We start from the raw sequence: 14,649 nt of genomic DNA on the forward strand, positions 1-14,649 counted from the left end.
TTTCTTTTTTTAAAACTATGATTTTAATATTTCGCTATTGCTTCTCAGTACAGAGTTTAGTCCAGCATATTTCAGTCAGTAAAACACGCTTTTGCTTAATTTCACACAAATCCTGTTCTAAAGATTCAAAGCAGACAAAAGAAATAGTTGACAGGATTAATGAATAGAAATCAATCATCAAACGTTAGTACAATCGACAAGAAACGATTAATTAAATTATATAACTAGAAATGGTTAATAGCTTACAATTTACATGAGAAGGCACAGAGGCAAAGCAAGAATGACAAACCCAACACCCCAGCAAATAAAAACCACTTTAAAACTTGCTCAGAGCGAGGCTTGAACCAAATTATATTTTGTTGTTCACATTAGTTTTTCAATTTTCCATCAACTATGGAATTAAATCATCATGGGAAAAATATGTCTCTCATTTCAATTTTTGTGTAATAAGGCATACTGTTCATATCTGGAAATGTGATTTAATGTTATTTCTCACATACAAAATATGATAGAAAAATACATTATAAAATGTTACAATGGTTATAAATAGGACTGTGTGCAGAGAGCTGCTTGGTATTGCAAAAAAAAAAGAAAAAAACCTTTAACAGAGAGTTGCAGTTCATGGGCATATACAATAAACAAACAGTCACTCAAACAATCACCCATAAACACAACACATAATGACACTGTCTAGATTAATACTGCATGGAAAGCAAATACTAAACCAAAAACATATTAACAAAAAACTCCAGTTTCTAGTCAATCTGACAGGATGAGAGATCCTTGTAAATCCAATTTCCATCCATTAAATGTATTTGCAGGATTTTTATTTAGCAATTTCCAGGTTAATAATAAAAAAAAAAAACATGCAACTGCATCACAGCCTCAGACGTCTAAAAAGTATTGCATTTGCTCTGCATAAATACAAAAGGAGGTGCATCTTCTCAAAATCCGATTCTGATAACCAAATCACAAAATGTAATTATCATTTGTTAATACGCTTTTAGTCTTCTTGTTCTTCAGCACTGAAATGGTCTGACATTTTAACTGGAAGACCTGAACTGAAACCGAAGGAAATGTAATAAAACTGAAAATCATTTGCATAGGAAGGTATGGAGAAACGTGACATGTCTGCATACAAACATGCTCTTCTAGTACATTTCAATTCTTCAAAAGGAATAAAATGAGCTCTGTACTAATTAACCCCAAACATTTATAATATTCATCCTGATGAATGGAATAAATGTTTCTTGAGATATAAGCAGACTAAAAATATGGAAATAGTGACCAGTAACTGTTGGTTGCTTCATTGCTGTGTATCAGATGTAGTGATGGATCTACAAACATATTAGAGAGCTTATACATATATATTATCAACTACAAACAGGCTCAATTACCATCTAATGTAGTGTGACAGGGTAAAACTCAATCATTACTTGTAAATAAAAATGAGAAACTGCACATAAAAAATGTATTTTTGAGTAACGCCTGCAACATTGTTCTGTACACCTCTTGTTTTCATGAATAAAGAGGAATTGAACAGAAATACCTGATATGTTGGCATATAACACATTGATGGACATTCATACTTATTCATAATTGATGATTTTGTGTAAAATAAGGCACTGGTTTGTTTTTTTTATTATATAAAAAAAAGACACTGTTTTGGTCTCAAAAATGTTGTCTTGTGTTCATCACATTTTGACAATAATGCTTCGTTTTTTTAATACAAAAAAGATGACCTTTGAAAAATATATATTCGTTTCCTGTGCAGCACCCTCGTATCAAAAAGATATCAGTCGATGTTCAGTGTTTGCACACTTGCTCACTTTTTGACAGCTCTCTGAAGAAAACGCTGGTAGGCAAGCATGGCTTTTACATCCCTTATGGACATTTGGACCGATAAATCGGTTTTAAAATAACTCTTCAGGATGGCATGAGAACTGCAGTGCACAAACTTGTTATATAGAATATTATGCTTAATTGTTATGAAACCAACAAAGATTTGTTTATTCAGTGTGTGTATGTGAAAGGCTAACAGTAGGATTTCAGGTGTCTCCCAGACAGCGTTATTGCTTTATGACACTTCAGTGCAAGCTGGGAAGCCCAGGTCACCTGACCAAGGAGGTCCTCAGTTTGAGAAGGGGAGCGATTCTGTTCTGCGGGTGGTGGCGTGGGGCCATCACGGCTTCTCGGCTGTGTTAAGTGAATTAAATCTGCTTCTGGGCTCACCAGCAGGCCGCCAAAACATAGAAGCGAAGGACGAGAGCCAGAGAACTGGTCAGCAGGCAGGCAATGGTCAGGTCATCATTGGGTGAAGAGTTCAGAGGGTCATTGGTTAGTTGCCAGTGGCGGCTGGGTTGTTAGAGAAAAATCAAAATCAAAAATGGACAGACAGAGGGGAAACGAAAAAAAATTAAAGGACACAAAAAGGACACAAAAGAAAAAAAGATAGAGAAGGAGATTAGTTTCAGCTAGTGACGGTTGGATGACAATATGACATTACTAATTCCAGCTACTGTAAGAGAAAAACTGCTCAACGTCTAAGTTAACACAGCAAAATCATGAGAGCCTCATGATTTCACTCCAGAACCCATCTCCCAGGTGAAAATGGTTAAAGAAGCAAAGAGGCAAATCAATTATAGAGACATTACGAATTAAACTAACAGCACTTAATAGTTAGTAGCAGTCAACAGAGTTTGGGTATTTGGAAAAACCGACATCAAGATGTAAAAGGGCATCAATCCTGGATTAAAAGATGCACATTTTTAGAGGAACGATCCTCTGACTGCTATTAAGCATTAGAGTGCTGCTTCAATACAAAGCCACAAAGCTGCTAGTGATAATGATATGGATTCATGAGTAGTTACAGAGATGTGACGAGAGAGAAGTAAAACCAGAGAGTCACAGGCTAAATCAAAAGATTTCTAGACAGTACAAAACGTTTGGTGGGTTTTTTAACTCAACTTTTATTGCCTTTAAAATTGGACTATTTGCAAAAATACAGAACGCTAATCCAACAAGAATGATCCGAAAGCATATCAGGCTGAAATTTAGGGCTACAACAACACAAGAAAACAATTAGAAAGACAAATCTTTTCGCAAACCTATAACAGTGTAGCAAGACGGTCATAAATACGACATCCTAAAAACAAAATGTACCCCTTATGGAAAAAATAAAATAAAGAAACAACATGACATGGATCACTAATGTGCATTAGTATAAATTCCCTATTCATTTACAAATACAATAGAATTTCATAAATGTTCTTGTTTTATAGTTAAACATATTGCTTTCATAAACTCATCTTAAAAAGATCACAGACGATAACTGTTCTTTTCCATACATTTGACACAAAATTCAAAAGAAGCTTACTGCAAACCAACAAACAAGAAACAAACCAACCAAAAATGGAAATATTTCTTCAGTTCAGCTGTTGTTCTTGTGCTAACAGGCGGAAACAGTGTGTGACCGTCCTGCTTTGATAAACATCCTAACATCTCATGAGGTTTTGCCGTTTAGTTTTTTTCTTGTTTCACTTTGCTCTGTCTGAGTATCGCAGACTAGGAGCTGGTGATTTAAAATCTTCAGTGCAAAATACTTGTGCCATATTTTTATGATGAGGAATTTCTTGGATGGGGAGTTTAAGGGATCATAAGCACATTATAATGCTCGGATTATGCACCGAGCATAAGAAACTATTTTCAAAGGGCTGTGCATATGATGACTTACACTCTCAAACAAGTCCTAACCTTCATAATTGTCTAGCCTGTCTTGTGTGACACTGTCCAAGCCGGGTGCTTGGAATATTTCCTCCAATGCCTTTGATTCAAGGCTGTTTTCCAAGCTGAGGAATCTTAACAAATTCTCAGAGATCTTTCCGAGGCTGTGGGCAGTAAGCCACACGAGACAGATTGGACTTTTTGTGCAATTTCACAATTGTTATGCATTAAACTGGTCAGTTGTATTGGTCTATTAAATGATGACATGTTAAAGTCTTATGGGTGTGAAATTCACTTATATTGATCAGTAGATTCTCACGTTTTTTCAGGAGTCATAGTTATTATATGTACAGTTTTGGCACATCCACGTGTTTGTAATACGAGTTTAAATCGGTTTCATTACAGCGGACTTTAGAAGCAGGCACTGTAATTCCCTTAGATCCAGTTTATTTCCATTTAAGGCATTTGAAAGATTTTGAGATGAATATGCTCAATGATCCTGGCCAAAAATTATAACATTTAACCTAAACGACAACTGATCTACACATAAAAATTGCAGTAAAAAGGTATAAATAAAATATGTCAAATGAGAAAAAGATTCCAAACAGTACACGCACTCAAGATTATGAACAAAAAAATCTGGATTTGCAGAAGTCAAAGTATCTTCTGGAATGAGTTACAGCTTATAACAGGCCTGAAATAACACAGTATTACAATTCATATGTTTAAGTATGCATCTGTATCATAAATTGGGGATAACCAGCATTGCACCACCTTCTCAACTTTATGCATGCTGGTCTGGCCAGGCTGAACCATAAATAAGACGATTGTTTTATTATATCAGATGAGACCGATTAAAATAGAGTTCTATTATTCAGAAAGTAAAAACTTTGAAAGCTGCCGAAACAATGTTTCAATGGATCAGAATGGGAGAGTAGATTTAAATGGGACACTTATGTACTTAAGCGACATAAAATTATCTGAAAATACACAAAAACTGAGAAAGGATATCAAAGGAATGACAAATGAAGGAATAAACAGAAGCAAACGAACAGGTGAGCTCCATTACCCTTCATTGACTAGGAGCCTGAAGGCCACCACAACGTCATCAGTGTAATGTAGCACAGTGGACAGTCAATTTTGCTCCAAAGCTTCAGGTCATGTTTGTCTCAATATACAACGCAATTAAGTGCTGAAGTTATCAGATCAAACTAACGGTCAATTCCAAAACCTGGTGGATTTCTTACAGAGGCAGTGTTTTTAGGCACCTTCCAATATGAAGGCTTGTTTTACCTCAGTTTAGTCTAAGGTAGCATATAGTATGCATCCTTCACAGAAAAGGCTATTTCAAAATGCATTGTGATGTTGCATTCATGTCATTACTGACAAATACTGATAAAGGAATTGTACACTTGCAACACGCTAACCTCAAACTTGAAATCAAGGTGAGTCTCCTGTGTGGAATGCCACTGATGTTTTGTGTTGGTTATGAAATTGTACATTAACAAGGTTCCATGGCAGTTAGGATGCCGTCTTAGAAGGCAGCTCACTAGATTCTGGAACAGAGCTTCAATCTCAGAATTTGGAATGTTGTCTGTCATCACAGGATGTTGTAAGCTCCTGTAAATCATTTCGAATTTTCTTTTGTAACGGTATTCTAATTTTTTTTACCTTTGCTTCAGTGACCCCAAGAACATGCTCTAAATATAATACAAGTATGCTGATAACACCTACAGTTTCAATGCATTTCTAGGTTGGCAGGTTTAGTGAGTAAATGAACCCTGCACAGTATGACTGGCATGTACTATACCTGATAACAGCAACACTGAAAGCTCAAATGATGCTTTTTGTTTGGCAGGTTAGAAGTGACTAAAACAATCCCTCTGTTTTCACTGAGTGAGATGCAATGAAAACGAAAGTGTATTCAGCATACTGAAGAAGCTCAACACAGACACACACACACACACACACATATATATATATACAGAGCACAGTTTGAACACTGGAGCTAAACTAACCTCGTTCTGCGGTCACTACCCTTTGGTAAGGATGGACGCGCATATCCTGCCTTCGTACTTTAGTAGTCACTGCACCTGCTCAGAGCGCAACATTGCCAACAAAACAAGAATTACCAGATTATTCATCAAAATACATTAAAACTACACTTCACACAACATTGTTTCACAAACGAGGCTTGTAAGACCAAATTACAAGGCACACCTTTTCTCCAGGGCCCTGTTATAGTGAAATCACATCATATGTTATTGCCCTTTCTCAATTTCCCAGTAAATTGTGTTGCATTTTAATACACACACACAAATGGTGTTTTTTAATGCTCTTGACTATTTTTTTACAATGACTACAGAGCCCTTGTATTCCTTTCAGCACATTAGATGCCTCAGATAGTATGAATTCACTATTCATAGGCTATTTCATGGAGAAAGTTTTTCACAAGCATGTTATATTAGCAATAATACTGATCGCTGTCTAAATATCTAAGATACAGTTGCATGAAAAACAAATATAGATTACTAAACAAATATAGATTACTTTTCAAACAAAGGAATGTAATCAGGCTTACTTTTCATTATTTATCTGAAAATATAAATTTTTAATCTATGAATAAGTCAACAAAACAGTTAAGACCAGTGTAAACATGAGTAGTAATGATCTTTAGTCTTTTGTTTCTTATAAAAATCAGTTTCTTCGTTTGCTCTTTTGTCTTTTTTTTTGTTCCAAGGCAGCTGAAAAGCAAAGCATTTTTAAAACACGTTTGGGCTGAGGACTGTGTTAAACCCCTGAGCATTACTAGCCTTTTGTCTGGAAAGCCATACCTACAAGGACAAGACAGAATGATGGAGTTAGTCTCCTGGATCTCGGAGCAAAAGAGGACAAATCGTGTCAAGGATGGGCAGTATATTTAAATACAAAAAAACAAATAAAACATGCAAGATAAATTAAATATATATTTTATGAAATAAACATTATTATTACTATTTTTTTTTTATTAATTTATCATACTACCCAACCTTAACATCAAATTGTGTTAAATGCATAATCTGTAAGACAAACAAATAATCAAATGTCTTACCTAAAACACCACTTGAGTCAATAGGATATTCAAGAATGGAGGTTGGGGCGAGGGTGTAGGGGTAATCGTAGGGTGCATAGATGATGCCTGACTCAGGGGTCTGGGGTACGAGGGCAGGATGAGGCGTGCCCGTGGGCATGATGGCAGAGGTCTGGATCTGCCGGATGAGGGGCATGAGGGTGGGTGCGGCGGGTGCAGGTGTTCGCAGTGCCGCAGTGGGCATCACCGGGGAATGGCCGGTGATGATGCGGGGAGCTTGTGCTGTGGCGGCCAGGGAGAAGGCTAAGGCTGCTAAACAGAACAAGATGCACAAAGATATGGGGGGGGGGGGGGAAATCGAGGGGCTAATCAATCTACCTTGACTTACATTTCAAAAACTAAATATTTTTCACACAAAAATTAATTAGAAATGTGCATTTTAAGTCATCCACATGGACAGTGCTTTCATGGTAACCAAAGAAAAGTTTAGGTTTCTAATATTATCTATTGGATTCAAAAGACTGAAATTATCTACAAAAAAAAACTTGCAAAATATATGTTAAGTGATTTGGACTAAATTAAAGGAACAGTTGACTCAAAGATGAAAATTTGTCATAATTTACTCACCCTCATGCCCTTCCAAACCTTTTTGGGAGTTTCTTTCTTATGTTGAACACAAAAGGAAATATTGAAGAACAAAACACTTGTTGGTCCCCATTGACTTCCATAGTAAGGAAAGAAATACTATGAGCCACATCAACTATGTGATCACCAGCATTTTCAAAATATCTTCTTTTATGTTCAACATAAGACAGAAACTCATACAGGTTTGAAACAACATGAGGCTGAGTAAATGATGACAACATTTTTGGGTGAACTATTCCTTTAACTGATGAAAACCAGCTTATAACTTGCAAGTGATGTCAACATAAAGCTAAAAATCTCAAAAGAGATAAGTTGTGTTTAAAAGACAGATAAAATTGTAAAAGAAATGAGTTTTATATAAAGAGACTGATTTTTGAGGGGAAGTGAAACTGCACAAACACAGGTCGATGTTTGATAATGTCATTCTTACGTGACTTGATATTGGCGTCTCTGTAAGTGCCGTTGAGAATGGCCAGCTCCATCAGCTGCATCTTTTTCAAGCTGTCTTCACCTTCGGCCTGCACACACACAGGAAAAAAAGCTGTTAGGAATCCTTTAACACTTATTAGCTTCCTTAAAAAGCTCAACTGAAATTTTTTGTCAGCTAAAATGTTCGAGAAGGCAGTGCAGTGGTGCAGGGAAGCTAATGTTTCACACTTGGCAGATGATTTACTCTGCCACTGTTAAAACAAGCTAGGCCCAAGGAGCAGGAGGTTAAAGAAACAGATTACTCTCAACAGCAGGTGCTGGGATCATTCTCCGTTTTCCATCAGCTGAACCTACAAGCTGTTTTCCCCCTTATACAGTTCACTTTCTCTGGAGTGGACACCGTTTTTATGATGAAGTGGTCCATATGAACCAATGGTTCTCAAGCAGGGGGCCTTCAGCACACCTCAAAGTGTTAAACAGCTTTATGCTTCTCTCTGAAAACAGTCGAGCTCCTAAAGGAATGATGTGGGCGGAGCTTAAGAGTCACGAGTATGCGCAGCTTTTGCCAAGCGATCGTCTGCAAATTGTGATGACAACATAAACAAAGTGGGGACTAAAACTTTCTTAGCTTAAATTAACTATGGCTAACAAGTTACTGAATTAATCATGTTGATGGCCGTGCTCTTGCTCTCACTCTGGTTGATGTGTACATGTGCTCTTCCTGGAGAAGTGCCCATACTAGAAATCCCACCCTTTATGGCCAAACGTGAAAATAACTTTCTGAAACTTATATGAACCCTGAAGGAGTATCTTCGGCACAGAAATACTTCATACATCCAACTGGCTTTTTGGGACTTTGGTCATATTTAACATGAGAATCAAACTTTTTAAGAGTGTAAATAAGTCAGAATACATGAAATAGTATTAGACTATTCCACAGTCTTGAAAAACCTGTATATACGAGGTAGCCTAATTTTTTAAAGGTATTTATAGACCTGGAAAGTCCATGTAAAAAACTTAGCAAATATATAATGATATATTTTTTTTTAATCTAAATATGTAAAATACATATTTCAAATTAATTTACCTTTTTTTTGTTATACCAAGCAAGCTCTCAAAAAATTATCATGAAGTAATTTTGATTATCAGGCAGTAATTTAGTAATTTCTTCTTATTATTGATCTTATCCAGTAAAATCATAAACAACTGGGCAAGTTATGAGGCCTATGAATAATGTAGACTACAGGAGGCTTTGGAGACAAAAAGTTCAAACACACACTGATCTAAACCACTGTATATCTCCTAGTGATTTATCTGTGGATGTAATAGATGTAAATGCACTGGGTTAACAGCAACAGTATAAAAATGTAAGCCCAAAAGAGAGAAAAGATCAACAACTAAGTTTGGATTTTCATCAAGCTCCCAGACAGTTCAGAGCAGGTCAGGGAGGGGCACGGCAGACAGTCCACAGAACAACATGAACTATGTCAGCAAGCAGAGAAGCGAAAGAAAAGCGGGGCTTTTCAAACAAGGATCAGTGTGTGTATAGGTGTGTGTGTGTCTGCCAGCCAAATGACTGAAGCTAGTGAATATCAGCCCATAGGTCAGACTATGTGTTAGGGAAAATATATTTAAACATTTATAATAATTCTATTGTTTAAGGATTCGTTGAATTTGGCAACAACAGCATGAAATGAGTTTATTCTAGTGAACTTCACATCTTTCCCTTTAGCTTTAAGAAGGAATATTGGTGGGGAAAACAAACATTACAAGAATGTTTTACTACACTTTATTATTTTGTAAAATAATAATGGTGAAAGGAGTGCAGGACATTGACTAGAACCAATCTGAATAAATTCAAAATAAATATAAAAACATTTTCTTTAGACATCATTCTATTACAAAAATTTATTTCTCAAGAGGTTTGAACAAGTAGGAAATGACCAGAAAAAAGTGGAATACTCTTCCCCTTGATGGTTTGATGAAGACAAACACAACCGCAGTGGGTTTACCTTCAAGTCGAGAGCTTCCTGGAGTAAACAGTGCTAAACTTTCTAAAGAGCTTATTCCCCTTTCAGGATTCCATTGCAGAGAAAGGGCACAACTGTCAATCAAGGATCAGTGCATCCCAAGAGGGTTACCATGGTAGCACCACAGGGAGTCCAGAAGCCCTCTCTCTTAGACAGAGGAGAAGGGATTGCAATCCACAATTACACAAATTTTCCAATTTCCCCACGCTACTAACTCTATTATGCTTTCTACGGTAAACAGCTTTTGTTCACAATAAGAAATACCACATTTATATACAAATACAACACTTCGACTTTTTTGAAGTTGTTTTCATTCCATTTGTATAGCGCTTTTCACGATACAAATCGTTGCAAAACAACTTTAAAGAAAATTATGTTTCTACAATATATTTAATTAAAGCTTATCAGTGGTGACCGTCAGCTAAACGTACATATTGCAGAAATGTACGGAAAATCAATTAAAGACGTAATCAAACAGACGATGAACACTATTAACAGCTATTATTATTTCAGCTTCATTTTAATTAATGTTTCAGAAGCAGTTTTAGTTTGTTAACAATTACAACATTGATTCGCAACCCATTTTATATCTGTAATCATGTCACATATTTCAGAACGAAATGGAACAATAAATAAGAAAATATATAATATATAATACATTTTTCATTCTTGTTGAATACCAGTAAAATGGGTTACACAGAATAAAAAAAAATGTAGGGCTGGACTATATTTTATCAAACATTTATTGACTGCAATATGTCTCCATGACGGATTAAAAATAAAAAAACAAGTGGCGGCGACTTTGTAATGTCAGATGAAACAAAATCAGGACAAGTAAACTGTATAAACAAATAGGTTTAATAGTTGTAAACTTTACATTTTAGTTAAAAATACTAAAAACTCTAAAAAAGCAAATTGTTCTTCTTGACATTTTAATGGTTTCTGCAAAGATTAGATAACTCTGATGTAAGAATATTGCTATATTTCTATGTCTAGCTTCATAACTATATTGCAATGGAAAAAAATGAAAAAACATTGTGGAAAACACTACAGAAAAAGAACAATTCTCTCAATCTCACTAGGCTTCTAATGGCATTTCCTTCTAACCTGCTGTCACTTCCTTAAGACCTAAAGGTTAATTGGCATTCAGCTCTGTGTCCCAGAGCAATGTTGAGACTTCCATTTGTCCCCTGTGGGTTTTTTTCTGAGTCTTGACCCTTCAGTCCTGTGCTCCTCATTAATTTATAAGCAAAGGTAATTAAGCCTAGAAAAAAAGTGCCTGTGGTGCTCACCTTTGCACATCTGGAGTCATGTGTGCTCAATGGCTCCAGGGTTATACTCAAGAAGGAAAGCAACCCTGTAATCTGCTCCATGCTCACATCTACCTGTCTGAGGATGCAGAGCGACTAGCGAGGAAACAGAAGACCTGATCTTTCAATTATGTGTGTTTTCCTTATAGTACCATTTATCAGTGCCTAAGCAAATTTTCCATAAGTCTTGTTTGTTGAGGTGAATCAATCTGATTTTGCCACTCGACACTTAAAAAAAAATTGTCTCGAAGAATACAGACAGAGATCAAAGACAAACAAATCACTCACCGCAGGGACTAGGAGTTTCTTGACCTCCTCCACGGCTCTCTTGAGTTTGATCTCAGCACGGTTCTGAGAGTCTTCCACAGTGATGAGGACATGCAGGTCTTCGTTCAGGTGTTCCCAGTTGGGCTTTCCTCTGTTTTGCTCTTCCTGTTCACGGAAAACAGAAGAAATGTTTGCAAACCAGGGATGTGCCCCAACTCAATTCCTGAATTTGAACTGAGACATCAAAGAAGAGGCAGAATTGCAATTTGAATAGTTTACTTTGAAGAAAGTAAAATTAAATTAAATTCATAAATTTTTGGTAACACTTAAGAATAAGGTTCCATTAGTTAATGTTGTTGTTAATTGTTAGTTCATGCTAATTCACAGTCCATTTACTAATGTTAACAAGCACAAATCTGATTTGAATAATGCAGTGGTAAATGTTGAAATTAACATTAAGATCAATAAATGCTGTAGAAGGATTGTTCTTGCCTAGTTCATGTTAACTAAAGCATTTAACTAACATTAACTAATGGAACCTTATTCTAAAGTGTTACCCATTTTTTTAAGTAAAAAACCAATATTAGAGATAGACAAACCAATAGATAGATAGACCGAATGATAGGGAGATAGGGAGAATGATAAATAGAACGATAGAACAATAGATAGATAGAACAATAGATAGAATGATAGATGTCAAACTCATGAACTGCAAGAGAGGCAATTCTTTAATTTTGAATTTAGCAGAAACTAATTTCAGGTATATTTGGCCACTACAGTTAAGTTGATAGCTAGTTAATGCAACACCTACTGTACTATAAATAAAAATCCAGAGGTGTTTTTGAGTCTAAACAGGATTTTAAAATGACAAAAAGGCTAAGAATAAAGAGACGGACAGTCAGAGAGGAGACAGGAAATGACGTTGAGAGAGTGCTGGGTGGGATTGGGAAATTACTGTAACTTGGGTCGCCCACATACGTGCCACTTGAAGACATGTCAAAGCACGTGCACAACCTGCCAGGCCACATTTCCAACAAGTATTCTCCAGGGACATGTATAAGACTGTGGATTGACTGAGTGTTTAGACCACTTCCTGTTACTACCCGGCACTCCAGTTTCCATGGAAACTTTTCTAGACTCTTATTTGCAGCTCCACACAGAAATAAACCTACAACACCAACAGGCATGTGGCAACAGTTAGCCTGGAGACAAGTGACTGTCAGTTTATCTCAGGGTTCAGACTGCTAACAGCAGTGACGAGCCGGTTGCCATAGAAATGGGGCGTTCGGGCCCAAGCATTAAGCGTTATTTGAATGCATTGTCTCCAGCTGGGTTTTTCATCACAGCGGGGCTTATGTTTACGACGCAGAGCTCAGGCCTTCAGAACAATCAATTACTGCGAAAACTCGCTTGCCGCCTTCTGAGGTTCCCGCTTCAAGCAATCACAAACATTGCCTTGGCCTCAAGGGTAAAGTTTGAATGAGAGAAACAAAGACACAGACGCCCTAGCCACATCCTTGACCGGGGGACGTCAGTCTCAGATCACAGTTGGTGGCGTTGTATTTGCTAATAAGTGGCTGCCACCTCCTCAAAATAGAGTAATTAGATGATCAAATTTGGGCATCCAATAAGGCTGCAGTCTTGCGCACAGCTGGTTGTGTGCTAATAATAACTGTGATTTTGACTCTGAAACAGTCTAAGCAGCAGCACAATGTATAGAGGTCTTGGTCTGGCCTACTTTGGTGGGCAGGCAATTTTGTACACAACACAGCAAAGTGAGAAAAGTTGCTTGCATGATGCCTTTAACTATAACAGCTATGTAAAAGGTCAATCCAACACAAGCTATAAATTACAAAAAGTGCATGATTTCAGCAAGGTTTCTTAGGATATGTACACCTATTTGTACACAAACATCCTCCAAATCCTCAGAATCCCTATTTCATTTCTAACCATTAAATGCATGAACCTTTTGCACAGCATAAACAAGCTATTTCATCATGTGATATTATAAACATAGCAGATTGCTATAGGAAAAATTGACATAAAGCTATGTCATCATTTACTCAACCTCATGGGTTTCGAAATCAGTATGTCTTCCTTCTGTGGAATATGAAAGGAGTTATTAATAGGAGAACATCAAAGTTGCTCTTTTGAAAGTGAACGCTGACCATGAGATTTTCAGTGAATAACTTAAATTTCAGTGTGGAGAACATAAATGTTATGTTTCTCACATAAGGTTATGAAATGGCTTGAAACATAGCATACAAGTCATATGCACTACTTAAATTAACTTTATGTTGCTTTTTTGCATGCTTTGGGAGACTGACGGTGTTTGGCCCCTATCCACTTTTTTTATTGCACAGAAAAGAACAGCTAGGACATTCTGCCAAGTTTCTCTTTTTGTGTTCCACAACAAAATGGTGAGTACAAAAACTAAAATGTAATGTTATGGAAAATCTAACCTTATAATTCCAATAGCACCTTTCACAGACCAGAAACCTAACCCTATTCTGTGTTTATTCCAGGAAATGTGACAGTAAATTCAATTTAGGCAAAGAGAATAGATGCAGATGGCATCTCCATTTGACGCCTGACTTGTTTGCCCCTGGCTGTAACTTTTCTTATTTCTCACTGTTGCTTGATTGCCATAATTTTTCAGTTTCTCACTGCTGTCACAGTAGTTTCAGTGTCACAGAAATTAAGTTTGCAGAACACTACAGGGCTTCATGATTTCACAATCTAACGTTAATTTTCGCACAATGTTCAAAAGCACTCTTTACAGATTTAATTTTGACATGCTATTATGACAGGAGCATTTTGAAAAGCATAAGCCTAGTGGCTGCTGTCAGAAAACAATTATGTCAAACTTGAGAAAACGGCTGAGGTTTAAACTTTCGATTTCAATTGTCTGTTCTGAGCTTCCTAAATGTGCAACACCTCTTCTGGCTAAGAATTCTGAGCCACCAGTCTGTTTTTCTGTCTTGACCAGAGAAACAGCCTTTATAAGCATCTCTGGTGTGGTAGACATAGGTTTTGCAATACAGTGAAGAATGGCACTTTGCATGAGGCATCTTGGTTAATTGTGTTCCATTAATTCCCATCAATCTGAATCTCATCAATGCCTCTAACCCAATATATTACTGTGTGTTCTCTTAATATTTCATTTGCATGATTG

At 36.6% G+C, this 14,649-nt stretch overlaps 1 protein-coding gene across 5 annotated transcripts in view; it reads right to left on the minus strand.

Annotated features, from left to right (window-relative positions):
* qki2 (QKI, KH domain containing, RNA binding 2) overlaps window positions 1-14,649 on the minus strand; it is a 31,228-nt gene continuing 16,579 nt past the window's right edge. Inside the window, exons 4-8 of one of the 5 annotated variants that reach the window (XR_008156236.1) lie at window positions 11,496-11,639; window positions 7,869-7,956; window positions 6,815-7,105; window positions 5,742-6,557; window positions 1-2,355 (exon numbers count right to left, since the gene is read on the minus strand). Coding sequence is in view for 4 of the 5 variants with exons in the window: in XM_052570957.1 (XP_052426917.1) it covers window positions 2,339-2,355; window positions 5,742-5,816; window positions 6,815-7,105; window positions 7,869-7,956; window positions 11,496-11,639 (615 nt within the window). In the remaining variant the exon portion in view is untranslated. Of the gene's footprint in view, window positions 2,356-2,944; window positions 6,558-6,814; window positions 7,106-7,868; window positions 7,957-11,495; window positions 11,640-14,649 lie in introns of those variants that run through there. The other 4 variants (XM_052570958.1, XM_052570957.1, XM_052570960.1 and 1 more) reach the window with 4 other exon arrangements.

The sequence above is a fragment of the Carassius gibelio genome, chromosome B12 (genome assembly GCF_023724105.1).
Source record: "Carassius gibelio isolate Cgi1373 ecotype wild population from Czech Republic chromosome B12, carGib1.2-hapl.c, whole genome shotgun sequence".
Classification (NCBI taxonomy): domain Eukaryota; kingdom Metazoa; phylum Chordata; class Actinopteri; order Cypriniformes; family Cyprinidae; genus Carassius; species Carassius gibelio.